The 27,709-nt window shown below is 38.4% G+C and overlaps 3 protein-coding genes across 3 annotated transcripts; 2 read left to right on the top strand and 1 right to left on the bottom strand.

Moving 5' to 3' along the window:
• Positions 1-810: 810 nt before the first annotated feature.
• Positions 811-3,999, top strand: atp5f1b (ATP synthase F1 subunit beta). The gene is made up of 10 exons (XM_057361917.1): positions 811-945; positions 1,559-1,732; positions 1,830-2,004; positions 2,166-2,287; positions 2,377-2,561; positions 2,668-2,826; positions 2,907-3,029; positions 3,134-3,346; positions 3,431-3,632; positions 3,735-3,999. The coding sequence occupies exons 1-10, from the start codon at positions 843-845 to the stop codon at positions 3,830-3,832; spliced, it is 1,554 nt and encodes a 517-aa protein (XP_057217900.1). The 5' UTR covers positions 811-842; the 3' UTR covers positions 3,833-3,999.
• LOC130571139 (retinol dehydrogenase 7-like) lies at positions 3,734-11,192 on the bottom strand. Its single transcript, XM_057361918.1, has 5 exons — positions 11,060-11,192; positions 6,703-7,017; positions 6,351-6,609; positions 6,114-6,277; positions 3,734-5,965 (listed from the first exon to the last, which is right to left on the bottom strand). Exons 2-5 carry the CDS (start codon positions 7,013-7,015, stop codon positions 5,742-5,744), a joined length of 960 nt encoding a protein of 319 aa, XP_057217901.1. The 5' UTR covers positions 7,016-7,017; positions 11,060-11,192; the 3' UTR covers positions 3,734-5,741.
• Positions 11,193-13,450: 2,258 nt separating this feature from the next.
• Positions 13,451-26,646, top strand: abcb11b (ATP-binding cassette, sub-family B (MDR/TAP), member 11b). The gene is given in 28 exon segments (XM_057361916.1): positions 13,451-13,526; positions 13,640-13,658; positions 13,752-13,781; positions 13,860-13,914; positions 15,640-15,884; positions 16,359-16,446; positions 16,822-16,955; positions 17,042-17,213; positions 17,301-17,425; positions 17,509-17,683; positions 17,800-17,913; positions 18,580-18,690; positions 18,785-18,910; positions 18,999-19,202; positions 19,277-19,447; positions 19,531-19,732; positions 21,030-21,111; positions 21,216-21,345; positions 22,554-22,721; positions 22,812-22,916; positions 23,015-23,176; positions 23,268-23,471; positions 23,553-23,794; positions 23,880-24,036; positions 25,555-25,752; positions 25,829-26,035; positions 26,228-26,374; positions 26,446-26,646. Coding segments are annotated over 28 exon segments (4,050 nt in total).
• The last annotated feature ends 1,063 nt before the right edge of the window (positions 26,647-27,709 follow it).

Raw genomic sequence — 27,709 nt, 5'->3', positions numbered from 1 at the left:
ATAACATTTAGGTTGTAATACCTTTGGTTACAGGCCTGTATATCAATGTTTTGAAAGATTCAATGTTTTATTTCTATGTCCATTTTTAATGGCTAACTGTCATCATAGTGGGTTCAATGACCTTCATTACAGTAAGCAACCACAACATTGTACTCGGTATACTAATCTTGTTTTAAGACCAATGTTTTTTAGAGACAAACACTGAACAACAAATTCAGCCATATACAGTATACATTATATAAGTACTGATAGTGTCCTCTGTGACACAATGCCAAATCGAGATTTTCGGTATCACAAATGTATACAATAGCGGCGCCTAGTGGTTATACATATGAAAACAGGCTATGAATTGTTACTACTAATAATAATACGGAAATGTGAGATTTCTGCTGCGTTTAATGCATAGATCTTATGTGCTCAAAACATTCTTAATATGTACCACAAAATAAAGTAAAATAAATAGTCTGCCCAAAAAAACAAAAAGCTAACTTACACTACACGGTCATACCACCTGTTTTACACTTACATTTTACTTTAATAATAAATATAATAATAGAAGAATCACTATTGTAATATAAATTCATATTGACACATAAGTGTGGTCTGTCTATACATAGTTTCGGTCCAAAACTTCCATATCATTGTTCAAGTAGCAACTTATACAGTACACATGCCTTTTCCTTTCAATGTAGGATGCCCAGTCTGTCCTTCAACACACACGCATGCGCAGACGTTTAGTTCCCGTGTCGCCATGTCTGACACGCATGCGCAGTATTGGACTTGAGCGGCCATATATAAGCTCGTGAGCCTCTTGTCCCGTTCCACCTTCAGCCATTTTAACAATGTTGGGTGCTGTGGGACGCTGCTGCACCGGGGCTTTGCAGGCTCTCAAGCCCGGGGTGACCCCCCTGAAGGCTCTCAAAGGAGCTCCGGCACTGTTTTCTCGTAAGTAGATATCATTTCTTGTTTTTAACGGTTCGTTTTAACGCAGCTCTTCTGACAGCAACGTCACCGCCGGCGCGAGACAGCTAAATGGCAGCATGCGGGCTTCAAGCGCAGGCCGCAAAATTCTAACGTCATTTTTCACTGATTGATTTTACCGTAACGACAATCTGCTTGTTGATTCACGATAGATATTAACTGCTCTAATGTTATACAGCAGTCAATGAGAGCGAGATTTTCTTATTCGTTACAAACCATGAATGACCTTTATGTGTCATGAAGTAGAAGCTCGCGGTGCTAACTGCGTTACAAGCTCGCGAGGTCATGGTACAGATAAACATGCGAATACTTTTAAATGCAAATGCTTTATAAAGAATTATGTTCATGAATCAATTCTTTCTGTCTTTAAATGCACACGTGCAGCAAATAGATTGCATAAAGACATATTGACGTTGAATCTTCCTAACGTCAGAACATTTCCTGGCGTTACGTTCATTCGCAAGCATGTTTTGACTAACGAAATTGAGAAGACCAAGTCAATACAGACAGTTTAATACATTTATTAAATAAAATGTTGGTGTCATTGGATGTTCATTGGTCCATGTTCCTATGTCAGGCAGGGATTATGCTGCTCCAGCCGCAGCTGCTGCCGTCGCCAGCGGGCGTATCGTCGCCGTCATCGGTGCCGTCGTAGACGTCCAGTTCGACGAGGATCTGCCCCCCATTCTCAATGCCCTGGAGGTGGCCGGCCGTGACTCCAGGCTAGTCCTGGAGGTGGCTCAACATCTTGGTAACAAACTATTCTCAATAATTGATACAAGTAATGGTTTATAAATTAAAAGTTTAATCCACATTAAAGAGCTTCACAATAAACATTTTGTTTTTAGGGGAGAACACTGTCCGCACCATTGCTATGGACGGTACTGAAGGACTGGTGCGTGGTCAGAAGGTTCTTGACACTGGTGCGCCCATCAGAATCCCTGTGGGACCCGAGACGCTTGGCAGGATCATGAATGTCATTGGTGAGCCCATTGATGAGAGAGGACCAATTTCCACAAAACAGTGAGTATTGTCCTGGTGCTTTCCGAGACTTTGTTGTTCTTTACCAAGTATGTTTGAGATTTATTTGCTAGTTTATCAACGAAGGAGGCTTTTTATTCAATGCTTTTAGAGTTTTAAGGTGCTGCAGTTGTTGATGTGGAATGTTGTGCTCCGTTCCTCAGGACTGCCCCCATCCACGCTGAGGCCCCAGAATTTGTTGAAATGAGTGTCGAGCAGGAGATTCTGGTCACAGGAATCAAGGTCGTGGACCTGCTGGCCCCCTATGCCAAGGGTGGCAAGATTGGTATGTGACTCCCCAATGCAAACTAGAGTAACATTTAAATTAAAGGCTTATGTCTGTGCACAAGCTAACATGTTCTCTGATTTGTTTAGGTCTCTTTGGTGGTGCTGGTGTGGGCAAGACCGTATTGATTATGGAGCTGATCAACAATGTGGCCAAGGCTCACGGTGGTTACTCCGTGTTTGCTGGTGTGGGAGAGAGAACCCGTGAGGGAAATGATCTCTACCATGAGATGATCGAGTCTGGTGTCATCAACCTGAAGGACACCACCTCAAAGGTAACGTAAGGCATTTCTTTTTCTTCTGGCTTCTTTGCCCAAGTAAACGAAAAGGAATGAAGGCAACCATCTATTGTCATCACCATGTTGTAACTACCCCCATTAGGTGGCGCTGGTGTACGGACAGATGAATGAGCCCCCAGGCGCCCGTGCCCGTGTGGCTTTGACTGGGCTGACCGTTGCCGAATATTTCCGTGACCAGGAGGGACAGGATGTGCTTCTGTTCATCGACAACATTTTCCGCTTCACTCAGGCTGGATCAGAGGTCAGGATTGTTGACGTCTGTTTTTGCAGATGTGAACCTTTTTTGCTCTTAACCTGATGGTTTTGGTTTGTGTTCTGTAGGTGTCTGCCCTGTTGGGTCGTATCCCCTCTGCTGTGGGTTATCAGCCCACACTGGCCACTGACATGGGTACCATGCAGGAGAGAATTACGACAACCAAGAAGGGTTCGATCACATCTGTGCAGGTACACAACCGTAATCCTATTGGCTTGCAGAACCCCACACTTCCCGTTTCTCTGTATGACTTGCAGTGCTGACATGACATTGAAACTGTTTGGTTTCTTTTTAGGCTATCTATGTGCCTGCTGATGACTTGACTGATCCTGCTCCCGCTACCACTTTCGCTCACTTGGACGCCACCACTGTGTTGTCTCGTGCTATTGCTGAGCTGGGTATCTACCCCGCTGTGGATCCTTTGGATTCCACCTCCCGTATCATGGACCCCAACATTGTCGGATCTGAGCATTATGACATAGCCCGTGGTGTGCAGAAGATTCTCCAGGCAAGTTGCGGTGAATATGGGGTTCTTGGGGGTCTTCATATTTGTAGCACAATTCATAATCGATATCTTTTTTATATATTTTAGGACTACAAGTCCCTGCAGGATATCATTGCTATTCTGGGTATGGATGAGTTGTCTGAGGAGGACAAGCTGACCGTGGCTCGTGCCCGTAAAATCCAGAGGTTCCTGTCCCAGCCCTTCCAGGTTGCTGAGGTCTTCACTGGACACTTGGGCAAACTTGTGCCCCTGAAAGAGACCATCAAAGGCTTCAAGGCTATTCTTTGTGGTGAGTTTTGTTCGTTCTTATTGCTCCTAGATACATCAAGATAGTCCAGGTCTGTTGGTCATGGTTCTTCAGTTTTATTCATAGCATGTTTTTTTTCTATAGGCGAGTATGATGCACTTCCTGAACAGGCCTTCTACATGGTGGGGCCAATTGAGGAGGTCGTCCTGAAGGCAGAGAAACTGGCTGAGGAACATTCGTAAATAAGTCACTTTTAAATGTCTTGGGGGTGGGCTGAATGGAAAGGAGGAGCACTTGGTTTGTAACGTCACATTCAAAATGCAATTGTATCTTTATCAATGGTCATCCTGAAAGTTCTATTTAATGTTTCCAATTAATCAAGATGGAAATAAAACTGTCTTGCCGTGAACAGTTTCTTTTTCTTGACTCCTATTCCTTTGTAAGGTTTTTTTTTTTGTAAATTGACTGCAGGTTAATTTACATTTGTAAAGCAAAATGAAAGTTTAACTAGAACAAATTCAATCCTAACAGGATACGTTTAAAGCTCAATAGAAAATTTTCAGCACTAGCAACCCTGTTTATCAAAGCACTGGTCATCTTTAAAGGAACCAATAATATGGATATTCTCTGAAAAATCAGATAAAATGAAGCATGGAGAAACCATCCTAATTTTAAAACCGGTTTATTTTGTAATCTGCCATGAGAACCACTTTCACAAAATGTTTCCATTTAACAAACACTGATCTAGTATTGCTTGACTTTTATTTTTTTAAAACTTCACAAATGTTTTTCTCACAGGACATTGTAGGTGATTAGTTTAAATGGTTTTCCTGTTAGTACTGGTCTGAATGGCAGAGGTATAAATCTGAAATAGTTTAAAGACATACAAATGTAAATTTATGGAAAAATTAAAAACACTTATCTAGCTTTAAATATCCATGTTCACTTGTTCATAGTGCAAATCAATTTAAGAGAATCCTTCCATTGATTCAAATTAAATTACAAATCTTAAATTGACAAATACAAATGTTTAACTGGTAGAATTTGTATTATATTAACCTTTACTTGGCATGTATGATTCAGATTTTATTCAAATGCAGCTCTAAATGTTTTCATAGAATACTAGGTAGGGACGTATGTATAGTAACGTATGAATTTATTTGTTTCCAAAATAATCCATTTCAGCATTGTTTCAATAAATTTCAATAATTGTTTATTTCATTAGAATATGTTGGTCCTTTCAAATCTTCAGCCACATGATGGCGTCATTGCACAGTAAACCAGAACGTGTCTAAGCCGTTATTGATGTTCAACCAATAACCTGAGGTTTTGTTACATGACAGAAGTTGAACAGTGTTATTTATCATGCACATTTTATACTGAACTTAGTCAATGAATTATTACGATATTCCAGTTTGACCTCGGGTGCAATCAAATGCCCCGATTTTGGCAGACTTTCATATCACACACTATCCTATCAAAAGGCAATAAATGATAAATGCCATATCAAATGATTATATTCATACAATCAATAACTCGAATGAAAGCTCAAATCACCAGCATTGGTGTTTAAAGACATAAACGCCTGCCAAGTGTTTCCTTTATTTTACACATTTGTAAGCAAAAGGTTCGCAGGACCCGTTCGGCCTATAATCACTTAAAAAAAAAAAAAACTAGAAAGATTTTTCTCTTCCCACAAACATTGTTAAAAAATCTTCACCTGGCACGTGCAGCATTTCATCATCATATCCTATCAACAAGTCAAGGCCACAGGCTTGCATCAACTAAACCTTGACATCTTGATTTCTGTGACTCTATTGGCTATGATATGGACAGGTTGTTTTACGTTTTATACTGCACTAACACTTTGTTTGCTACTGTTTGTAATTTGAGTTAAGTGATAATAGCCAAAACAGAACAACTGTTTAGATTTATAATGGATTTTGGTGCATTATCAGTTTGTAATAGGGAGTAATCCCGACGGCATGAAGTCAAAAGAATGTGTTCCTCTGCTGATATTTAGATCAGTTAATGTTTTACAAAAGAAGGCTTTGTGCCAGTTATGGCAACTGCCATTGCAAAAGCCTCCAACACCTATGCATGGATATGAAATGGCACAGCAGTCCACGTTGCTAATGCCCTCAGGGATGTTCACATCACACATTTGGCTGGTCTAACAGCATCTTTGAGCAGCAGGTAGTCAGAGATGCACGTGGGGAGGTAAGAGAGCGGCAGCCAGAAAAACTTCGCATCCCACCCCGGGGAATAACGGGTACGAGGACGGACGGCCGAGACGGCGTGCTCCATGCAGCTCACCACTTTCATCAGATTGCCGTCTGGCATGTTGGAGAATTTCTCTTTCATCACGTTTTCCACTGATTGAGAATCAATCGAGCAAATAGAATTACAACATATTACATGGTCCAGACCAATGCATTCAATATGCTTCATGTATGAAAATAATACATATATTCAAGTCTCAAATTCATTTACAACATATAAACGCACACATTCAACATGTACCTTTGTGAACATAATCATGTCCATATTCCTCTTTGGTCTCCTCTGGCATCTTTTCCCAAAGCTTCTTCACATTTCTAATCTGCAGGTCAACATCTGTCACGTTGGTTTTGAAGAATCCTGGTTCAATGCACAGAACCTTCACACCAAAGTAATACAAGGTCCTCCTAAAATATAACATTTTGCATCATAATGCATCAAATAATTGAACGTATTGACTCTCAAAGCCATCTGCTCTACCTGAGAGTGTCATTAAAAGCTTCCACGCCATATTTCGACACAGAATATGGTCCACCGAAAGGACTGATTCTTCCGAATACGCTTGCGACGTTAACCACACGACCTCTGGCCTTTTTGATGAGCGGCAGGACGCTGAGGGTCACACCGATGACCCCATTAAGGTTGACATCCAGCATGTTCTTATAGTCTTGCAGTGTCAGCCAATCATCAGGGCCCGATGGTACAGCTACACCAGCATTATTCACCAAAGCCCATAAACCTGCCGAACACAGAGTTGTTTTGTTTTTATATTTCATCAACGATACAGTGTTTTTGTTCAATTCCAGGCACAATGTACAATGTAATTCCTTACCCTTCTCTCCAACCAGGTTCTTGATAAAAGCAAATGCTTTATCAATGCTCTCAGACTTCGTGACATCCAGATGGACGGTAGACAATCGAGACGAACAAGTCTTTTTCAGCTCCTCCTCTCCCTTCTCTGTCAAGCACGCTGCCACAACGCAGAATCCGCACTTATCCAGATGGCTTGTGAGGAGCTTTCCAAAGCCAGAGTCACACCCCGTGATGAAAACATGCTTAGACCCTCTGTCTGGAACTCTTTCACGCTCCCGGTACCATCTCACAATGTAATACAGGACCACCAACCCGCAAATGTACAGAAACATGGCTGTAAAAACATCAAGCACACAGAACATTTGACTGAGAATGTAACTGTGGTACAAAACTCTAAACAGATCATTTTGTAACACAGCTAACCGGTCATTCAAAACCTATTATCATGATTTTATCAAATTTTTGTGTCAATACTGAGGATCATTTTTATGGCATCATTTTGAGGATCATTTTATGTAGTATGTTTTGCATGGTGGCTCATCACACACATGAACAATGTTGGATTAATTTGGTTTGACAGCAGATACTTAAACGAAACCTGCAGTTATAAAAAGAGAGAAATGTGTACGTTAATGAAATCTTAATTACTGCATTATATTATTATTATTCTCTAAGCCAGAGGCATGGGAACTGCCTCACTCCCATCCACTTCAATGCCAGAGGAATAGGCCCTGGATGAATTTGTCTTGTAAATATCACATAACCTTCAGACTCAATGCAAATGCAATTTTAATTTTCAAGAGTAGGGGACACAGTTGCAAAAATGATGGTTGTAACAGGTATTACTGTATTTTGTTAGTCAGAAACGTAATAGATGATGGTCATACTGTACATGTTCAGGTGCAGTGTTGGTCAAGTTACTCTTAAAAAATTAATGAATTCCTAGTTACTAATTACATATTCAATAGTGTAATTAGATTACTGTACAAATTAATCTCTCCAAAAAGTATTTAATTACTTTCTATATCCTATATCAACCTTGATTAGTTACATGATTCAAGGATAGACATGAAATGGCTCTTTTAATTAATTCAAATAAATTATATAAAAGTACATAAAGTAGTATTATTAACTGACCAAAGTATTACAAATGTGAGAGTTATACATTAAAGCATGGATTTTAAAGTTAGACTTTTGATGTCAATTCCACTATTGCACACACATACAGGTGCTGGTCATATACAGTAATTAGAATATCATCAAAAAGTTGATTTATTTCACTAATTCCATTCAAAAAGTGAAACTTGTATATTATATTCATTCATTACACACAGACTGATATATTTCAAATGTTTATTTCTTTTAATTTTGATGATTATAACTGACAACTAATGAAAACCCCAAATTCAATATCTCATGAAATATTGAATTTTGTGAAAAGGTTCAATATTGAAGACACCTGGTGCCACACTCTAATCAGCTAATTAACTCAAAACACCTGCAAAGGCCTTTAAATGGTCTCTCAGTCTAGTTCTGTAGGCTACACAATCATGGGGAAGACTGCTGACTTGACAGTTGTCCAAAAGACGACCATTGACACCTTGCACAAGGAGGGCAAGACACAAAAGGTCATTGCAAAAGAGGCTGGCTGTTCACAGAGCTCTGTGTCCAAGCACATTAATAGAGAGGCGAAAGGAAGGAAAAGATGTGGTAGAAAAAAAGTGTACAAGCAATAGGGATAACCGCACCCTGGAAAGGATTGTGAAACAAAACCCATTAAAAAATGTGGGGGAGATTCACAAAGAGTGGACTGCAGCTGGAGTCAGTGCTTCAAGAACCACTACGCACAGACGTATGCAAGACATGGGTTTCAGCTGTCGCACTCCTTGTGTCAAGCCACTCTTGAACAACAGACAGCGTCAGAAGTGTCTCGCCTGGGCTAAAGACAAAAAGGACTGGACTGCTGCTGAGTGGTCCAAAGTTATGTTCTCTGATGAAAGTAAATTTTGCATTTCCTTTGGAAATCAGGGTCCCAGAGTCTGGAGGAAGAGAGGAGAGGCACAGAATCCACGTTGCTTGAGGTCCAGTGTAAAGTTTCCACAGTCAGTGATGGTTTGGGGAGCCATGTCATCTGCTGGTGTTGGTCCACTGTGTTTTCTGAGGTCCAAGGTCAACGCAGCCGTATACCAGGAAGTTTTAGAGCGCTTCCTGCTGCTGACCAACTTTATGGAGATGCAGATTTCATTTTCCAACAGGACTTGGCACCTGCACACAGTGCCAAAGCTACCAGTACCTGGTTTAAGGACCATGGTATCCCTGTTCTTAATTGGCCAGCAAACTCGCCTGACCTTAACCCCATAGAAAGTCTATGGGGTTTTGTGAAGAGGAAGATGCGATATGCCAGACCCAACAATGCAGAAGAGCTGAAGGCCACTATCAGAGCAACCTGGGCTCTCATAACACCTGAGCAGTGCCACAGACTGATCCACTCCATGCCACGCCGCATTGCTGCAATAATTCAGGCAAAAGGACCCCAACTAAGTATTGAGTGCTGTACATGCTCATACTTTTCATGTTCATACTTTCCAGTTGGCCAAGATTTCTAAAAATCCTTTCTTTGTATTGGTCTTAAGTAATATTCTAATTAATTTGGGATTTTCATTAGTTGTCAGTTATAATCATCAAATTAAAAGAAATAAACATTTGAAATATATCAGTCTGTGTGTAATGAATGAATATAATATACAAGTTTCACTTTTTGAATGGAATTCGTGAAATAATCAACTTTTTGATGATATTCTAATTATATGACCAGCACCTGTATATTACACAAAGTATTTAGTTTAATTACATCAAAAGTAACTTTATAAAATGGTCAGTTCTGGTCCTTGATTCTGATTGGCTGAGACGAGTTCTAAGACGTTATAAAATACCCCCATTTATAACTGAGGACCGCATCATATTTCCTAAATATCACCTTATTTACTTTATTTTATGAAACCTTGCGACACATATGGAGTAACCGTTTCATAAAAGCAATAAGCTTATTGCTTTAGTAATAAATTTACAGAAAAAAATAGAGTAATCACTTACTTTACTTTTTCCAAGTGAAAAGTAATGAAATTACAGTAACTAGTTACACCCAACACTGTTCAGGTGGACACTGCCCCTACCAATTAAGACTTATAAAAGACTTATCAAATTATAAAAGTTCATTAGTGAAAGTGTATGTATTGTGAACATGTTTTAACTGTCCATTAAATGTTTTCCATTGAGAGAGAGAGAGAGAGAGAGAGAGAGAGAGAGATGTCCCTTTTGGTGTGAACTTCGAAATACGTTGTAGAGTTTAAAAAGTTACTCTTTACGGTGTTGTGTTGGCACCCTATTTAATCCAGAATAACGAAGTGTTCCGGTATTGGAACAGGCTCCTTTTCTTTTTTTCTTTTGATCTTTTCTCCTGTTTGGCCACAGAGAGGGAGGAAGGGCAGCGACCTGTCTTTATTTTTGCCTAAAGGCCTCTTTGATTTTTTTAAAGGTAAGCCAGTGTCTACAAAAAAAGAGAGTATTTTTGTTTGTTGTTTTGTTTGGGCCGCTCCTGAGGTAATAATTAATTTTGAACTGATTAATTTCTTTTGTCTTAACTGACACTTAAAGAATAAACCGGCGTCATAAAAACGCCTTAAAACGAACTTACTGTTGTGATTTTTGAGACGAGATTGTTTTCAATTTTATCACTCTTATTGTACGTCCTCTCGTACCCCTACATTTAAACTGGGGACGTAACGGTAACCAAAAGAGAGATGTAAGGTTATAATAAAAAATGTGTTGGTTTAGTCCAAGGTAACTGGGAGAAGGTGTCCCAAGCAACCGTCCCCAAGTCTCCCCAAATATCAAAAAGTGACATTTTACTTTTTACACAATATCTCGCAAAATTTTGAACTTCACGCAAATTAAATATATACGTTATTTACAACATTCAGCCTTATTTAAATGTTGTGCGTCAACGTTATACGTAGTGCAGATAATAATCGGACAGTTGTAAAAATGATTATGTAGGCCTATTATTAATGATAAAGTAGTTGTGTGTGATTTTAAGACTTAAAAGTATTTATATATATTCTGCGCAAGAACTGCGGCTGGTAGGGCACAGAAGTTACACAAGTCATGTGACCTAGGCACGTTTAAGGCCATAAACATTGTTAAAAAAACGAAACATGTCTTTTGTTCTTACGTATCACATGCACAGTTTATGTTTCGTTTAGTATATTATTTCATGCTGAACAGAAACAAGTCAATTATAAGTTGTAGCAGTTCAATACAATAAATGTTAAAATAATGTAAATAGAATGTAGAATAAGAAAACACAGCTTAGCAACCTGTAAGATTCTCCCGAAGAGACTTCCCGATGTGTTCCCGGTGGGATGAGTTTGACTATAGAGTTCACGCAGACTGAACTTGAACTCAAGAAGCCACTTTTAAGTTTATGCGCAACACTGTCTGATGCCCCACCTCCCAATGTCTGTGCATTTATCTTCCTAAAGTACCGCTCACTGCAGACTCTCGCGCGATGACGCACGCGTGAAAATATTCCAGTCGCGCGCAATCTCATGTTAGACAGCAGAGAGCGCAATTCTACAACACAAAAGTTTTTAAGATTTCAATAAACTTTTAATGTGCGTGAGAAGAGTAGCGAAGATTGGATAAACGGTTGGAAACTATTCATACCACATGGTGGAATTGCATACAACTTTTTTTCACGTTTTTTTCACGTTTTTTCAGTTCAAGTTATTTTACTAATTTGGGCTTTACTTCATCGACGTGTCCTTATTTACCCCCTGACACATATGGTAAAGTTCATAGGAAACAGTTATTATGAATCTTTGGAATTAAATTTGGAAATTGGTTTTGCGGTTTTAATAACCCCCCAAAAAATGTGGCAACAAAAAATTTCACTCACAAATAAACTGTCTTTTCCGTCACACATTTTTGTGATTAACGTGCAGATTTAACGACTTAAACTAATGATTTATTGACAAGGTTTGTTCAGCCAATCTTTCTGCGTTTACAGAAGCAGTAATACAGATCATGTTAGTTTAAAGCAAAGTGCATAAAGAGGTCAGCTGTGCCCTCTTCTTGCGGGACGGAAACACAGTAAGAGCGTTGACCTAACAAACCTTTACCTCACTTTAGTCTATCAGAGAAACAGTTCCCTGAACTATATCTGTTCACCTTTAGAAATCTCACATTTCATAGTAAAGTCAGTCCGATTCAATACTGGCCTAATGTTTAATGTGACATTATTTGGTTATTAAAATGTTTTTATCATTCATTACCCTTCCTGGCCTATGACCTCTTCTAGCAGTTTGAGGTTCCAGAAAATCATAGATGTGGAACACAAAAGAAGATATTTTGAGAAATTTCTATGTGGTCTTGTGTCCATACACTGGAAGTCAATGGGGGTCAATGTTGTTTCTTCACTAACGTTCTTTAAAATATCTTGTTTTCTGCAGAGGAAAAAAGTCAATACAGGTTTGGAATGACATGAGGGTGTGTAAATAATGAAAGTTTTTTTAGTACTACATACATATATATACTGTGTGTGTATATATATATATATATATATATATATATATATCCAGTATATATATTTTTTTTAATGCATTATTTTAGTTAATTTATACTCAAATGTGAACAATATACACTCTTAAAAATAAATGTGCTTCAAAAGGTTCTTCGATGCAATGATTAAGCAACGAGAACCGTTCGGCGCAATGGTGAAAAATGGTTCTTTGTGGAACCGAAAATGGTTCTTCTATGGCATCACTGTGAAGAACCTTTTAAGCAGAAGAGTGTAGGCTAGTATATGTTAACACACATTAAACAATAAATAATGATCATAAATATCAAAAAATACATTTTTTCATATGTCAGTGCATAACTGCGGAAATATCATCATAATAATGCTCATATCCTGTGAGCACATGTGGCTGAATGGTTAACTTTATTTTTTTCAGTGTTTGTCTAAGGGGGTCATTCACCCTCTGTGGCAGGACAAACCTGCAGGACAGTTACCCCACCTGAGCCAAACCAAAGAGAGTAATATTAACAAGATGCATCACTGCCATTGAAATGAATGGAGATGAACGGAACGCTCAATATGGCCGCCCAAACGAAGCTTTGCGCATGCGTAATATCTAAAGCAACATGAAAAATAATATTTTTAAGGGCAATTTGATCATAGGAAACAAACGTTATGGTACAGTTTACATCATTTTTAAATGTTGTTTTTAAATATGTCATTTAATTAGGATTTTAGCCGGCGATTGAGACAATTCACGCCTTGTTTGAATTACGTAATAACTGCCCGGAGGCGCGTTGCAAAGATGGCCGCCGAGTGGCACGACTTCCCTAAACGAACTTTGGCCAAACCAACCACCAAATGTAACTACACACACAGTGTTGATAAAGACGTAAGAGCTTCACCACTGCACATCATTCAATTTCACTCTGGGAGCTATAAAGATATCAATCCACACTTCATCCAGAACATGTCTGGATTTTAGGAGGACCCTGAGAACATTTTTCACAGCGAAATTAACCATTGAATGGTTTAAATGTGGGATTTTTTCTAGGATTGTCAAATCAGGATTAACCTGGTAAGTATTTAGTGTCGGGTTGAAATTTTAAATGATAAACTATATTCCTCTGTGATAATTTCTAAGCAATAATAATGGAAAATATTTCTCTAAATTTTAAAAGTGAGAACAATGCCAGGCACCGTGAAGCTGCGCAGAGTCAAGAGGTTTGGAAAAGAAAATGATGGTTATGAACTTTCAGATGAGGGTAAACTGTTCATTAGTAGGCCTACTATTGTTTTGTTTATTTTTGTAGTGCCTTATCATATAATTTATGAAATGCAGACATAAATGAAAATGTTTTTATTTTGTGTGTTACAGAAACAAATGGTGATTATATGTAAGTTCTGCTTTTTAACATATACATATTCTTTTATCTCAAATAATTTCTTCTTAACTGTTCTTTAACTCTAAATGTCTTTGTGTCTTACAGGACAATGGCATCATCTAGCAAGGATAACAAGTATAAAATCTTTGTTCCTTTTGAGGATGGAGGTTTAATTTCTCACATTTAATTTGAGCATCATCTTTTCATCCCCAGGTCCAAAAATGACAAGAAAGAAGAATCTGCTATTCGCGTGGGCTTCTTTCAGCTGGTAACGCCTCTCTTTAAATACACCTCTCCTATGTTAGAAAAGCTGATCAGAGTCTTCATTTATATTTAAGTTGTACAGACAGTTGTTTTGATGCAGGATTGAACAAAACACTGCAAGATCGTGGGCACCTAATTTTGACAGCATTAGTTAAAAAGTATAACTTTAGGTTAAGTATTGGATTCCTATCTATACACTAGGGTGCTAAAAACAATGTCTAATATAAAGAAATTAGCAGACCATTCTTCAGCTATTTTTATTCTTGCAGTAGGCATAAATGTGTCCTGTTAATTTCTGAATTTAAACTAAAACTAATGTTTTATATATAGCAGGGGTGTTGCTAGACCCAAAGCTCTACTGGGGCACAGGCCCCCATTACTTTTCTATCACGTTTTTTCTTAAAGGGGTCATATGGCGCGAACACGTGTTTTTCTGTGTCTTTTGTGTGTTATAAGTTGCCCATTCATGTATTAGACACGTAAAATTGCAAATATTAAAGTGTCTGAACAAAAGATGCATTCTATCTAAAAGCGAATGCTCACCCAGACCTGCCTGAAACGCCTCGTGTAACCACACCCCCACAAATCTACGTCAGTTTGTGGTATGAGTTGACTAAGACCGCCCAAATGTATACACAAGTAAGGTGGGTGTACCTGTCAGTACAATTGCTTTGGAACCTGATGTTCCAAATATGGGAAGAGGCGTTACATTTCCGTTACACGCTTGCAGTATTCGACCAATCACTACGCACTGGTTAACTGGCCAATCATAGCACACCTTGCTTTCAGAGCGATAAGCTTTGTAAAAAATCTGCACGTTTCAGAGAGGCGGGGCAAAGAGGAGATACAAACATGCACGGTGTGTGGAAAATACAGTGTTTTATACATACAAATATAAAATATAAAATACAAACGATAATATTTGTTTTAGCTTTGACATATGACCCCTTTAACTCTGCACAATACACTATACAAACTTCCCTTTCTTAAACCACTATTCCTACAGTGCAACAATAGCAGGGAAGGTAAACATTTATGTATTTAAAAATACTTAAGTATCGTTAACATACTAAACATAAACTTTATAAACATGTTTGCATGCACTGTGAAAATAATGAAAGCGGAGAGAATTGTTTTCTTGCACATCTGCATTCATTACACAATGATAACAATGAATAATTACATCTTTTCAAGAATTTACAATTACAGTATTTTATTCATTTTATGGCTCAAACTAATATAAAGAGCATATTTTATAAAAAAAATATATACTGTATTTTCTGGTTTCGCAGCCAAGTCCAAACAAAGTTGGTTCATTCTTTAACCAATGTACTGCATTAAACTGTACTGTCAACAGCACATAGTTATCTTTTTATGCAATGTCCTAGAACTAGAAAATTAAATATTAATTATATTTCTGAAAGTACAGAACACAAATGTTCTTCAACAATACAATTTTACAGACTTGACAAAGGTTTACCTGAGACATTTTCCTTTAATGTCTGAGACCTGACTGGCTGGGGATGTACTGTAGTTTGTTGATCAAGTTTTACCTCCTTCAACTCATCATCTCCTTTCTGCTTCCATTTCATGCTTCTGATGTCCATCTACAGGGGCTATTAATGATCAATTCATGAAAGGGGTGTAGCGACGCCATGCTTGTTTATAATGCATATAAATATGAGGCACCATTGCTGACATTGTGCTTTCTTTGTGATGTCTCCTGTAGTTCCGCTTCGCCAGTTGCAGAGAGATCTGGATGATGATATTTGGGAGTTCGTGTGCGGTTGTGCACGGCTCAGCTCAGCCGCTGATGCTGCTCGTGTTTGGCCTGTTGACCGACACCTTCATCGCCTATGACATTGAGCTCAATGAGCTTAAGGATCCAGAGAAAGAATGTCGGAATAACACTATTCAGTGGCGAAACCTGACAGAAGAAGAAAACCTTTCTCTAAACATGACCATGCCATGCGGGTAAGAGTATGAAAAAACAAACACTGGAAAGGCTTGCACATTGTATTGTAAATATATATAATCATGTATGCTCAGTGATATAATAATAATTGTTATTATTAATATTTTTAAAATAATAATTAGCTGTTAATTCATGCTCTCTCGTAATACAGTTATTTTATTCATACTCAAATGTGAACAACATAGAAGGCCTATATGTTGAAATTAACATTAAACAACTTTAATATAAATGATATCATTATCTTTAATTGTTATAATTTGTTTATAATTATATTATTTTTTCATTATTATTCATTGTTCTCTTTAAATATAATAAGTAAAAAGTCTTTTATTGTAATTTATAGTTAACTGTGATTATACGCAAAAAATGATAGCAAAAAAAGATCAGTTATTGTCAGTAATTGAAAACTACAATCTTACGATTTGTTTCTGCTAAAAGCTGTATAGTAATGAAGGCATATTTCTCTTTTTCAGGCTGTTGGACATTGAATATGAAATGACCAATTTTGCTTATTACTATGTTGGCATTGGAACGGCTGTTTTCATTCTTGGATACCTCCAAGTATGTTTTCCAGTCTTTTCGTATTGTTTTTTTTTTGTAAAAATGAAGCAAATGAGACCCGGGACAACACAACCAGTCTTATGAGTCAAAAAATCAAGGTGCAAAAAATCAAAATATTGAGAAAATTGCCTTCGAAGTTGTTAATCAGAGGCACTGTAGCAGGCCATCAACTCACAAAAATAAAGTTTTGATATATTTAGGGTAGGAAATTTACAAAATATCTTTAATATCTTTACACAATATTTCCCGTGCTACTTAAGACTGGTTTTGTAATCCAGGGTCACATATGCAGAAGCTTGGCCTAACCTTATTACATTGCTAAAGAGATTCAACTGCAGGATTCTTCATGTTTTATTTTTGTGTGGTTTGCCTCAGATCTCTCTGTGGGTCACGGCAGCAGCACGTCAGATTCAGATCATCAGGAAGATGTATTTCAGGAAGGTCATGAGAATGGAGATTGGTTGGTTTGACTGCACGTCTGTAGGAGAGCTCAACACACGCATGTCTGAGTAAGCACATGTTTGTGAAGCTGCTTTAAAACAGTGGGCATTGTGAAGAATGTTCCATGTACCATCTCATACGATCTTTACCCTAGTGACATCAACAAGATAAATGATGCCATCGCCGATCAGGTAGGGATTTTCATCCAGCGATTCACCACATTTGTGTGTGGATTCCTTCTGGGCTTAGTAAGGGGCTGGAAGCTCACGCTGGTCATTATCTCTGTGTCTCCTCTGATCGGCATCGGAGCGGCTCTCATGGCTCTGGTGAGAATAAAGAGAAAGTGAAAAAGACTAGTAAACTTTATGGACTGAAATAAAATATTTTGTTGACCTAAATGTCTGCATGTTCAGTTTGTGGCAAAACTGACAGGACGTGAGTTGCAAGCTTACGCTAAAGCAGGTGCCGTGGCAGATGAGGTTTTGTCTTCTATACGCACGGTGGCAGCGTTTGGCGGAGAGAGAAAAGAGGTGGAGAGGTAACTGATGATTCAATCTGAAGAAATTCAACTGCTATGTAATGTCACTTACCACATATCCATCCATTTCTGTTTCTGTGCAGGTATGATTGTAATCTGGTTTCCGCCCAGCAGTGGGGCATCAGAAAAGGTTTGATAATGGGATTCTTCACTGGATACATGTGGCTCATCATCTTCTTGTGTTATGGACTGGCTTTCTGGTATGGATCTAGTCTGGTATTGAACACACAAGAGTACAGTCCAGGAACATTACTACAGGTACTACTGTATACACCCACATTCAAACCTATGCAAAAACACACTACGTACACTCAAACCGTTTGTTTGGATTTCCTCAAAAGTTGCTGTGTGTGTGTGTTTTGCATGTACTGTAGGTGTTTTTTGGAGTGCTCATAGCTGCGATGAATCTGGGCCAAGCGTCTTCTTGTCTGGAGGCCTTTGCTTCTGGAAGAGGAGCTGCTACCATTATATTCGAGACCATAGATCGCGTAAGCACCCCGAAGACATCTGAATCACAAAAATACAAACATCACAATCTCAAATAAAAGCCAAGTTCATTCGTGGTCTTAGATCTTTGGATCCCTTTCTATACTAAGAGAAAAAACCCCAGAGGACAATTTTATTGCTCATAATTTGCTCTTTCATGTCTCAGGAGGCTTGATACAGTTCTTGGTTTTGTTTAATTTCAGTATTAACTTGAATAAAAACAGAAACAAATGAGATTTTTTTTTAAATAAACTAGTATTGAGCTGTACAACGACTGTAGATCGTAGAGGTAAAATGTCAGGATTTGATGAGAAATACTTGAGATTATATTGAGATTCTTTTGATTGCAGATTTGGCAAATCTGAGCTCAGTTTGTGACATTTTGAGATCTCTTCTGAAACTCGTCTGAGACATTTGTGAGAATTTTGACTCTTTTTCTCAAGAGAAATGTCTGGGATGTAAGGACTTAAGCCAACATTTCCATTTGCTCTCCATTTTATCTCATTGATGTCTAAGAGAAACAAACAACTGAGATATTAAAGGTCCAATGTGTCATTTTTTGGAGGATCTATTGACAGAAACACGATATACATAACTGTGTTCAGAGGTGAAGCATTATGTTTTTGTTATCTTTGAATGATCTTGATCAAATGTTCCTTGATCTTCAGGAACCAGAGATCGATTGTCTCTCTGAAGCTGGATATAAGTTCGACAAAGTGAAAGGGGATCTGGAGTTTCATAATGTGACATTTCACTATCCATCTAGACCTGAAGTAAAGGTAACATTTCAATTCACACCAATACAGTGACATCTTCTCTTCCTCCATCTGGTCCAGATGACTCTCTGCATCTCTTCTCACGTCTTTCTCACAGATCTTGGATCAGCTCAGTTTGCAGGTGAAGTCAGGAGAAACAACAGCATTTGTGGGTCCCAGCGGTGCTGGGAAGAGCACGACTATCCAGCTCATCCAACGCTTTTATGATCCAAGAGAAGGCATGGTAAAAAAAAGGTTTTACATATTGTCAGTATTATTCATGTATACGATTCATAATTCATGGAAATGTGTGGTGGTGTTTTTTTACTCAGGTTACATTGGATGGTCATGATATCCGAGGTCTGAACATCCAATGGCTTCGTTCTCTGATTGGAATCGTGGAGCAGGAGCCGGTTTTGTTTGCCACCACCATTGCTGAAAACATTCGGTACGGACGGCCTGGGGTCTCGACTGATGACATCATCAAAGCAGCCAAAGAGGCTAATGCTTACAACTTCATCATGGACTTACCACAGGCAGGAGACCACATTACTTAACTAGCTGAAGACACAATACAACATTTTTAAACAAAATTTTCTTTTTCGTTTAGAAATTTGACACTATGGTAGGTGAGGGTGGAGGCCAGATGAGTGGCGGGCAGAAACAGCGAATCGCAATAGCCCGAGCGCTGGTGAGGAATCCCAGAATCCTCCTCTTGGACATGGCCACATCAGCTCTGGACAATGAGAGTGAAGCTGTTGTACAAGAAGCTTTGGACCAGGTCAGCAGCACAAACACAATCTGCAAACAGTGATCAAGAAAATCTAAATCATCAGGTAGGACGTGACATAACCTCTGTTGAAGGTCCGATTGGGGCGCACCACCATCTCTATCGCTCACCGTTTATCAACAATTAAGAATGCAGACGTGATCGTGGGCTTTGAGCACGGCCGTGCTGTGGAACGTGGAAAACACGATGAGCTGTTGGAAAGAAAGGGTGTCTACTTTACTCTGGTCACTCTTCAGAGCCAAGGAGACAAAGCACTCAACCGAAAAGCCAGACAAGGTGAAATATTGCTTTTCAGCTTCAGTACTCAGGTCGTTTCACATGACGCGTGTCAATGTTCTCCAGTACGTTGAACTCGGTAGATCAAAGCATCAACTACAATGTCACAAAGTTTAAAAATGTCAACTTTGACCTTGTTTGCTGTTTTGTAGATCAGCCAATTATTACAGGACCAGCAATGACAGAACCTATTTTGCACCCAAGTTTGTAATTTTTACACATTTGCCTCGGTCTTTTAGAGAACACACAAGCAAGGTTATATCATTTACAAAAACTGAAACTAAATTTAATAATACCATTTGTTGCCTTGGAATTATAAGGTTGTATCTACATTCTGAGCAGTTGTGAGATAGCGAGCTTCAAAGTTTTTGCATGCCATTTGACTCTGTGGATGAAACGTTTTAGTTTTTCCAAAAAAAGTTCCCAAATGTACACAACGTATAGAGAAAAATGTAACGAAAAAACATCACACAATATAAATAAGAAAACATGAATAACTAGAACCTTATAATTCCAAGGTGATGATTTGTTAACTGAAATAAAATAAACTTTTGGCCTAAATATTATTAAAAAAAAACTATATAACTAAAACTAGAAATGCTGACTTGGCAATAAACTGAAATACGTTGAGACTCTAAAACATTAACTGGAAAAAATAGAAACTAAACTAAAACGTATCATAAAAACAAAAATGATAAAATAAGAACTATATAGCAATATAAACAAATAAATAATTATATTATAAAAATACGCAATAATTACAAAAAAATCGAAAATTATTACGAAAACTAATAAAAAATTCAAGCTATTAAAAATAAAATAAAATTGCAATAATAACTCTTCAAAGCAATAAGAAATGTAATAAGAAACTATTTTTATATTGCCAGGTCTTGAATTCCTCATTTCCTCTATTTACCTTCTTGTATTCATTTTTAATGAAGTGTTATTTTGGCCTTCTTTATCAGAAGTCTGATGTTTAAACACTGTGTACGCACAAAATGGGCATTAAAATGTTCATGCACACCTTTCCAAGCACATATCAGGATTTAAAAAAAATAAACGTTTGTAAATATATCTGCACCCATTAAAATGGATAGGAAGTGTACACTTTCTTGCTATCTGGTAACTTTCTTCTATCACTCCATCAGCAACGCTTAAAATAAGGTCAATGTGGTGAACGACACAATGATGTGGCTCATGTGAAATGAACTTTAATGGGTTTTAATCCTATTTCAAGTTGCTCAAATGAATAAATATTCAAATAAAGTGATTCTAATCTTCCACTGACTCTTCTCAGAAATGGAGGAAGAGGAAGGTAGTGACCCAAATGCAGAGAGGAAGAGCTTCAAAAGAGCGGGAAGTTATCGCGAGAGCTTGAGGTAAAAAATGGTGAAATAATTCTTTTATTGTTAGACACAGAAAAGCAATGTTAAACTTTCTTTGTCTCTCCATCACTCTCTCTTTCACAATCTTTACAATCCAGGGTCTCTATTCACCAAAGATCTCGATCCCAGTTATCAAACATCATACCTGAATCCTCTGTGGCTATCGCTGGAGAGCTTGGCCCTCGCTCACACTCTGAAACCTGGGTTCCTCAGGAACTCAAGGTTAGCGTTCAACAACACCACAAGCCTGATTCCTTATCATTTAATGTGAGAGGTCGACCGATATGGGTTTTTCTCTGGCCGATATTTAGAAACCAAGCCAGCCAATGGCCGATATATGAGCCGTTTTTATTGGCCGATTTACTTCTTTCCACCTTCATCTCATAAAATCTAACGGTTAAGTAATAAGAAGTGATACAGAATATTGCTTTGTGTTTATGTTTGTTGGCAGACACTGATATTAGTCAAATGGTCATAATCTAAGTGAAAACAAAAATAAAAAAATCACTCATATTACACAGCCTGCTGCTCGTAACTGGGTTTTTAGTCATATTTAGCTTTAAGCCTTTTTCTATTTTATATGACAGTAGAAAGCCTGACAGGAAAATAGACGCTATTGTGGTCGAATGCGGTTAAACAGCCACAAAACATCGCCTACGGACATAATGCCTAAACAAGATTTAAACTTCGGCTGAAGACTTAAACGTTTGGTTTAATGACGAAAAATGTACCAAGCAAGCAGAATGTTTTCTCCCCGTTTCAAATTTCTAACACACACGTTCATAGATTAAAGAGACAGCTCGCACAATGGGTCCAAGTAAAGTCGTTTACAAATGTGTATATGCAACAATTGAAGATATTAGAAGACACATATTTTGAAGTATTCAACACGTATTTATACCGAAAATTCTTCAAAAAGAACACAAAGAATGGCCTTCTCAGCTGCCATAGTTCAACTCTTGCGACATCACAACAGGGTGTTCAACCGCACCACCGTTTCCGTTTAAAAAACGTTTTGCAACGTTTTGTCGGGGCTGAACGCAGCCCAGGTTTTGGTACTCATGCACACATGTAGCCCAAACTATGTGGTCGAAGGCTCGCTAACAATAGAGTTCCAAAAAAAACCTCGCATTCTCAAGTAGCATCATATTTAATCAATGAAATATACAAGGCTAGATTAAGAACGAAGGATAAAAAGAATTTAAGTCTTACCGTTTTCTTGTGAAGTTATCAGGTAGTTAAAAAGTTAGCATGCAGAAGGGAACATCACAGTGCCGCAAGAGGCAGCGTCGTGTGTGCCACGACAACGTTTAGCTGCTCACAGATGAACCTCGGCTCACAGATGAAATCGGCCCGATTAATCGGCCGGCCGATCAATCGGTCGACCTCTCAGAACATCGCACAAACATCTTACACACATGTCTGCGTGTATGCAGAGCACGCTTCCCGATGATGACGCAGAAGAGGTGGAGCCAGCCCCCGTGGCCCGTATACTGAAATATAACCTTCCTGAATGGCCCTACATGCTGTTTGGAAGTATCGGAGCAGCTGTGAACGGAGGGGTGAACCCGGTGTACTCTCTCCTCTTCAGTCAAATTCTGGCGGTGAGGATATGTTATGCTTTTTTCATCTCTTCTGCTCAGTTTTGCAAGTGTCTCCTTTGAGCATGACTGTACCTGTATCCCTACCTGCAGACCTTCTCAATGCCTGATCCTGTTGAGCAGAAGAGAGAAATCAATGGCATCTGTCTGTTCTTTGTGCTCGTTGGTGTGATTTCTTTTTTCACACAGATGTTGCAGGTGTGTCAAGATATTCATTTTGATCAATAACATGTACAGATTGTGTTTGTGAGCTCCTTAGTGTCAGTGGCATTGAAAGAACTTTCTTTCTTTCTCAGGGCTATTCGTTCTCCAAATCTGGGGAGTTGCTGACTCGTAGATTGAGACGTCTGGGTTTCCAGGCGATGTTGGGACAGGAGGTTGGCTGGTTTGATGATCATAAAAACAGCCCCGGTGCTTTGACCACAAGACTGGCCACTGACGCCTCACAAGTTCAAGGAGTGAGAAAAGTTTATTAGTGTTAATCATAGATATGCATATATAGATGACACATTTGACCGACAAATATCATCACCATCTCCATCTCTCCAGGCCACAGGTTCTCAGATCGGCATGATCGTGAATTCTCTGACCAACATTGGTGTGGCCATCATTATCTCCTTCTACTTCAGCTGGAAGCTCACGCTGGTCATCCTGTGCTTCCTGCCCTTCCTGGCTCTCTCTGGAGGATTCCAGGCTAAGATGCTCACCGGATTCGCCAAACAGGACAAAGAAGCCATGGAGGTGGCAGGGCAGGTGAGCTTGTAGACTAGACTCACTTGTAGGCTGATGTACAATATCATATGTTTCACAGACTTGTCTTGTTTCTTTGTGCAGATATCCGGCGAAGCTTTAAATAATATCCGCACCATCGCTGGCCTGGGCAAAGAGCGTAATTTTGTGGAAATGTATGAGGCACAGCTGGAAGGCCCATACCGTGCTGCCAAAAAGAAGGCTAATGTTTATGGCGTCTGTTAAGGTTTTGCCCAGTGCGTGATCTTTATGGCAAACTCAGCATCTTACCGGTTTGGCGGATACCTGGTTCGACAAGAGGGGCTACACTTCAGCTTAGTTTTCAGGTTTGATGATAACAGCGAAGAGGAGATTGTTCAAATATGTGTGTGGAGTTAAAGGAGGTTTTGAGAGCTGTTTCTGTAACCGCAGGGTGATTTCAGCCATCGTTACCAGTGGAACAGCTTTAGGTCGAGCATCGTCTTACACACCAGACTACGCCAAAGCCAAGATCTCAGCTGCACGATTCTTCAAGCTGCTCGACCGCATCCCGAAAATTAGCATCTATAGCTGTGAAGGAGAGAAATGGGTAATTAACAATCTATTTGTAAAGGAACTCTCAATGACGTAAGGAAATAACTAACTAAAACTATTTAACAGCATCTAGTGGTGATGTTGAAAATTGCAACCAACGGCTCACTCCAACCCTGACACAGGACTAAGATGTCGTCACGTTTTCGCTTCTTTGCTGAATGAGATCATGTATTTATGAAACGCGCTCTCTAGCAGTTTGTCCAGTAAGGGCTACTGTAGAAACAACATGGTGAATTCCATGTAAGGGGACCCGCGGTGTATTTAGATAGCTCATTCTAAGATAATAAAAACATAACGCTTCATTATATAAGGTCTTTATACACCTCTGAACACATAGTTATGTAAATTATATTGCATTTCTGTCAATAGATCCTCTTAAATATCACACATTGCGCCTTTAATGCTTTTGATTAGTTAAATATTTGGAAAACCCACAGACAAACATGAAGTGTGGCCAATAGTAAGGATTTATTTGATCAAAATAATTAAATAAAAGTCACAAAATATGGAGATACAAGGTTGCTCAACAGCAATGAAATACTAAATATTGTTATGTGCAATAAAGAACGATATAAAAAATAAAAGTTCTTAAATATAATAATGCAGACAAAAGGCTTGTTTGGCTTCATGTGGCGCCGCAAGAATCGACAGGCGAATAACATCAAGGTATCGCGAGAGCGATTCCAAAGAAAACGCCTTATGGTTTTTCGAATCGCTCTCAAAGTACTTTGATGTCATCCGCCTGATTCTTGTGCAGTCGCATGAACTCGAACAAGCCTAAAATAGTGGGGTTCCTTAATGGACTTCTCAGTTCTTTTCAGTAAAATTTCCCCTAAAATTCCTTATAAGAAATAAAAATAGTCAAAAATGAGACAAATTATATTGATTTAAAATAAGAGCAATGCATTTAAAGGGATACTTCACCCAAAAATAAAAATGTCATAATTTACTCACCAAATCTGCATAAATTTATTTTAGAGAAAGATATTAGGAAGAATGCTTTTAACCAGACAGATTTTGCCCCCCATTGACTCCCATAGTAGGGAAAAATACAATGGTAGTCAAAAATGCCCCAGAACTGTTTGCTGTCCGACATTCTTCAAAATGTCTACTTTTGTGTTCAGCAGAACAAAAAAATATAAATTATTTTTTCCTAATATGGTTTTCTACGGGGGGGGGGTCTGAGCAAATCTGTCTGGTTACAAGCATTCTTCCAAATATCTTTCTCTGTGTTCATCAGAACAAAGACATTTATACAGATTTGGAACAACTCGAAGGTGAGTACATGATGACAGAATCTTCATTTTTGGGTGAACTATCCCTTTAATGTGGATAGAAATAATTTTGATGAACCCTTTTAGAACTTTGAATGTGAACCCTTTGTACATGCACTACAAAATTGTCATGCATTATTGAAAAGCTAGTCTACATTGTAGTTTATTCTGACTAAAACCAAGGCTAGTTGCCTCTCTCACTAGCGTTGTCTTTAATTCTCTTTTGTGTTTTCTCTCAGGATAATTTTAAAGGGGACATTGAGTTTCTAGACTGCAAGTTCACGTACCCCTCCAGGCCAGATATTCAGGTTCTGAATGGGTTGAATGTGAGCGTCAAGCCCGGTCAGACTTTGGCTTTTGTGGGCAGCAGTGGATGTGGCAAGAGCACTAGTGTTCAGCTCCTGGAGAGATTCTATGATCCTGATAAAGGCCGTGTGGTAAGAAATCTCAAAACATTCGCTTACGTTGAATTCCATTGTTAACTATAATTGAATGGTTGTCTTAATTCATTAGCTCATTGATGGCCATGAATCCAGCCGGATCAATGTTGCGTTCCTCCGCTCTAAGATCGGGATCGTCTCCCAGGAGCCGATTTTATTTGACTGCAGTATTGCAGAGAACATCCGTTATGGTGACAACCAACGAGAGCTCAGCATGAATGATGTCATCTCAGCAGCCAAAAAGGCCCAGCTGCATGATTTTGTGATGTCACTTCCTGATGTAAAGTATTAGAGAATGTTCAGATTATCCACATTTAGGATTTACACAACGTTCATGTCTGATTTACTGTAATACAAGGATACTAAGGACACTTGTCATCTATTAAGATAAATCCACTTTAGCGCATTTTAATGCATTTTTCTCTTGTGGGTTTGAAAAAATGCTTATTGTTTCCATCCCTCCTTTACACAGAAATACGACACAAGCGTTGGTTCCCAAGGTTCCCAGCTTTCCCGTGGTCAGAAGCAGCGTATTGCCATCGCTAGAGCGATCATACGAGACCCCAAAATACTTTTGCTGGACGAGGCCACCTCAGCACTGGACACAGAAAGTGAGAAGGTAAGCGGCATAGAAAAAAGAAAATCTTTATTCTTCTAACTTTTAACTTCTAACTTGTATTTTTGTGTCAGACTGTGCAGGAAGCCCTGGATAAAGCGAGAGAAGGCAGAACTTGCATCGTCATTGCTCACCGTCTTTCCACGATCCAGAACTCTGACATCATAGCCGTGATGTCACGGGGTTATGTAATCGAGAAGGGTACTCATGACCATCTGATGGGTCTGAAGGGAGCATACAATAAACTCGTCACAACTGGAGCTCCCATCAGCTAGTGTCATATCAAGCATATACTGTATCTCAAAAACTGAGGAAAACGATGTACATCCTTCTTATGATAAGACCAATATATCGTTGTTGTCCTTTCAAAGCCCCAAAACTCAAAAGTCACTGTTTTTCAGTAAATGGAAAAAACACTGTACTTTTTAAATGATTAAATACTGTGTTGTCAAACTTGACAAGCCCTTTTGAATACTTCTTATTGGTTAGATATTTTCAATAAATGTGACTAATAATCAAAATTTATGATTTTTTAAAAATAAATAACAATCACGAAATACAGAGATACATGGTTTCAAAAGGACAGCAGCAATATCCAACAAATGGTCTAGCATGCCTGTTTTACACAGGAATCTTTTTTTTTATTTTGAGTACATGTTGTGTGATTTTTTTATAACCTTTTAATGCATGAATTATGAAAAGCTCAGTCAGGATTTTTCTCCGTGTGTTTTCATTGTTCTTTAGCATTTATACCATTTGAGTGGACATCTGAAGTGACAATGTATAGGATGATGGAGCTGTGTGCCTTGCAAGGGTCGATGTAAAACTATGCAATCAAAACTCATGCATATGAATTTTGATGCAAGGGTTCATATATGATTTAATGTTAACATGAAATTATCAAATGACCTCAATCCTCAAATAATATAACTGAGACTATGGGTTGATATGTTTACTATGTAGAGACAAAAATATACGTATTATACTTTATTTAAATGTACATTAAATTGTAATTCACTGTAAAAACACACAGGGATTAGATCATCTCTGATATAATATCATGGAAATTAACATTTGTAAACATGTTCATTGTTTAATGAAGATTGAAAACAAGAATTTATTCATGCTTATTGTATTCATTGCCAAAATATTGTATTTTGTATTTTCATGTAAAGCATTCAGCATAAAAACAATACTTTCAGACTTAAGGGTCAGGGGTTGAAATCAGTGGAAGGAATGGAAAAATAGACAAAATTGTGCTTTTAGGCTGATAGTTTTAGAGGCTTCAGTCAAGAACACAGATCTTCAAAGATCCTCTTTCTACTACTTTGTTGTTTG

Source organism: Triplophysa rosa, linkage group LG20 (genome assembly GCF_024868665.1).
Source record: "Triplophysa rosa linkage group LG20, Trosa_1v2, whole genome shotgun sequence".
Classification (NCBI taxonomy): domain Eukaryota; kingdom Metazoa; phylum Chordata; class Actinopteri; order Cypriniformes; family Nemacheilidae; genus Triplophysa; species Triplophysa rosa.
Note: the sequence above shows the minus strand (reverse complement) of the source record. Positions and strands in the feature narration are given on the sequence as shown.

Excerpts from the sequence above, each read along its gene's own strand:
- atp5f1b (XM_057361917.1), top strand. The coding sequence starts at position 843 with ATGTTGGGTGCTGTGGGACGCTGCTGCACCGGGGCTTTGCAGGCTCTC. Across the intron at positions 946-1,558 it reads AGCTCCGGCACTGTTTTCTC|GCAGGGATTATGCTGCTCCA; the intron begins GTAAGTAGATAT and ends TTCCTATGTCAG. Across the intron at positions 2,562-2,667 it reads TGAAGGACACCACCTCAAAG|GTGGCGCTGGTGTACGGACA; the intron begins GTAACGTAAGGC and ends TACCCCCATTAG.
- LOC130571139 (XM_057361918.1), bottom strand. The coding sequence starts at position 7,015 with ATGTTTCTGTACATTTGCGGGTTGGTGGTCCTGTATTACATTGTGAGA. Across the intron at positions 6,278-6,350 it reads GCTTTTAATGACACTCTCAG|GAGGACCTTGTATTACTTTG; the intron begins GTAGAGCAGATG and ends GTTATATTTTAG. Across the intron at positions 5,966-6,113 it reads ACATGATTATGTTCACAAAG|TGGAAAACGTGATGAAAGAG; the intron begins GTACATGTTGAA and ends ATTCTCAATCAG.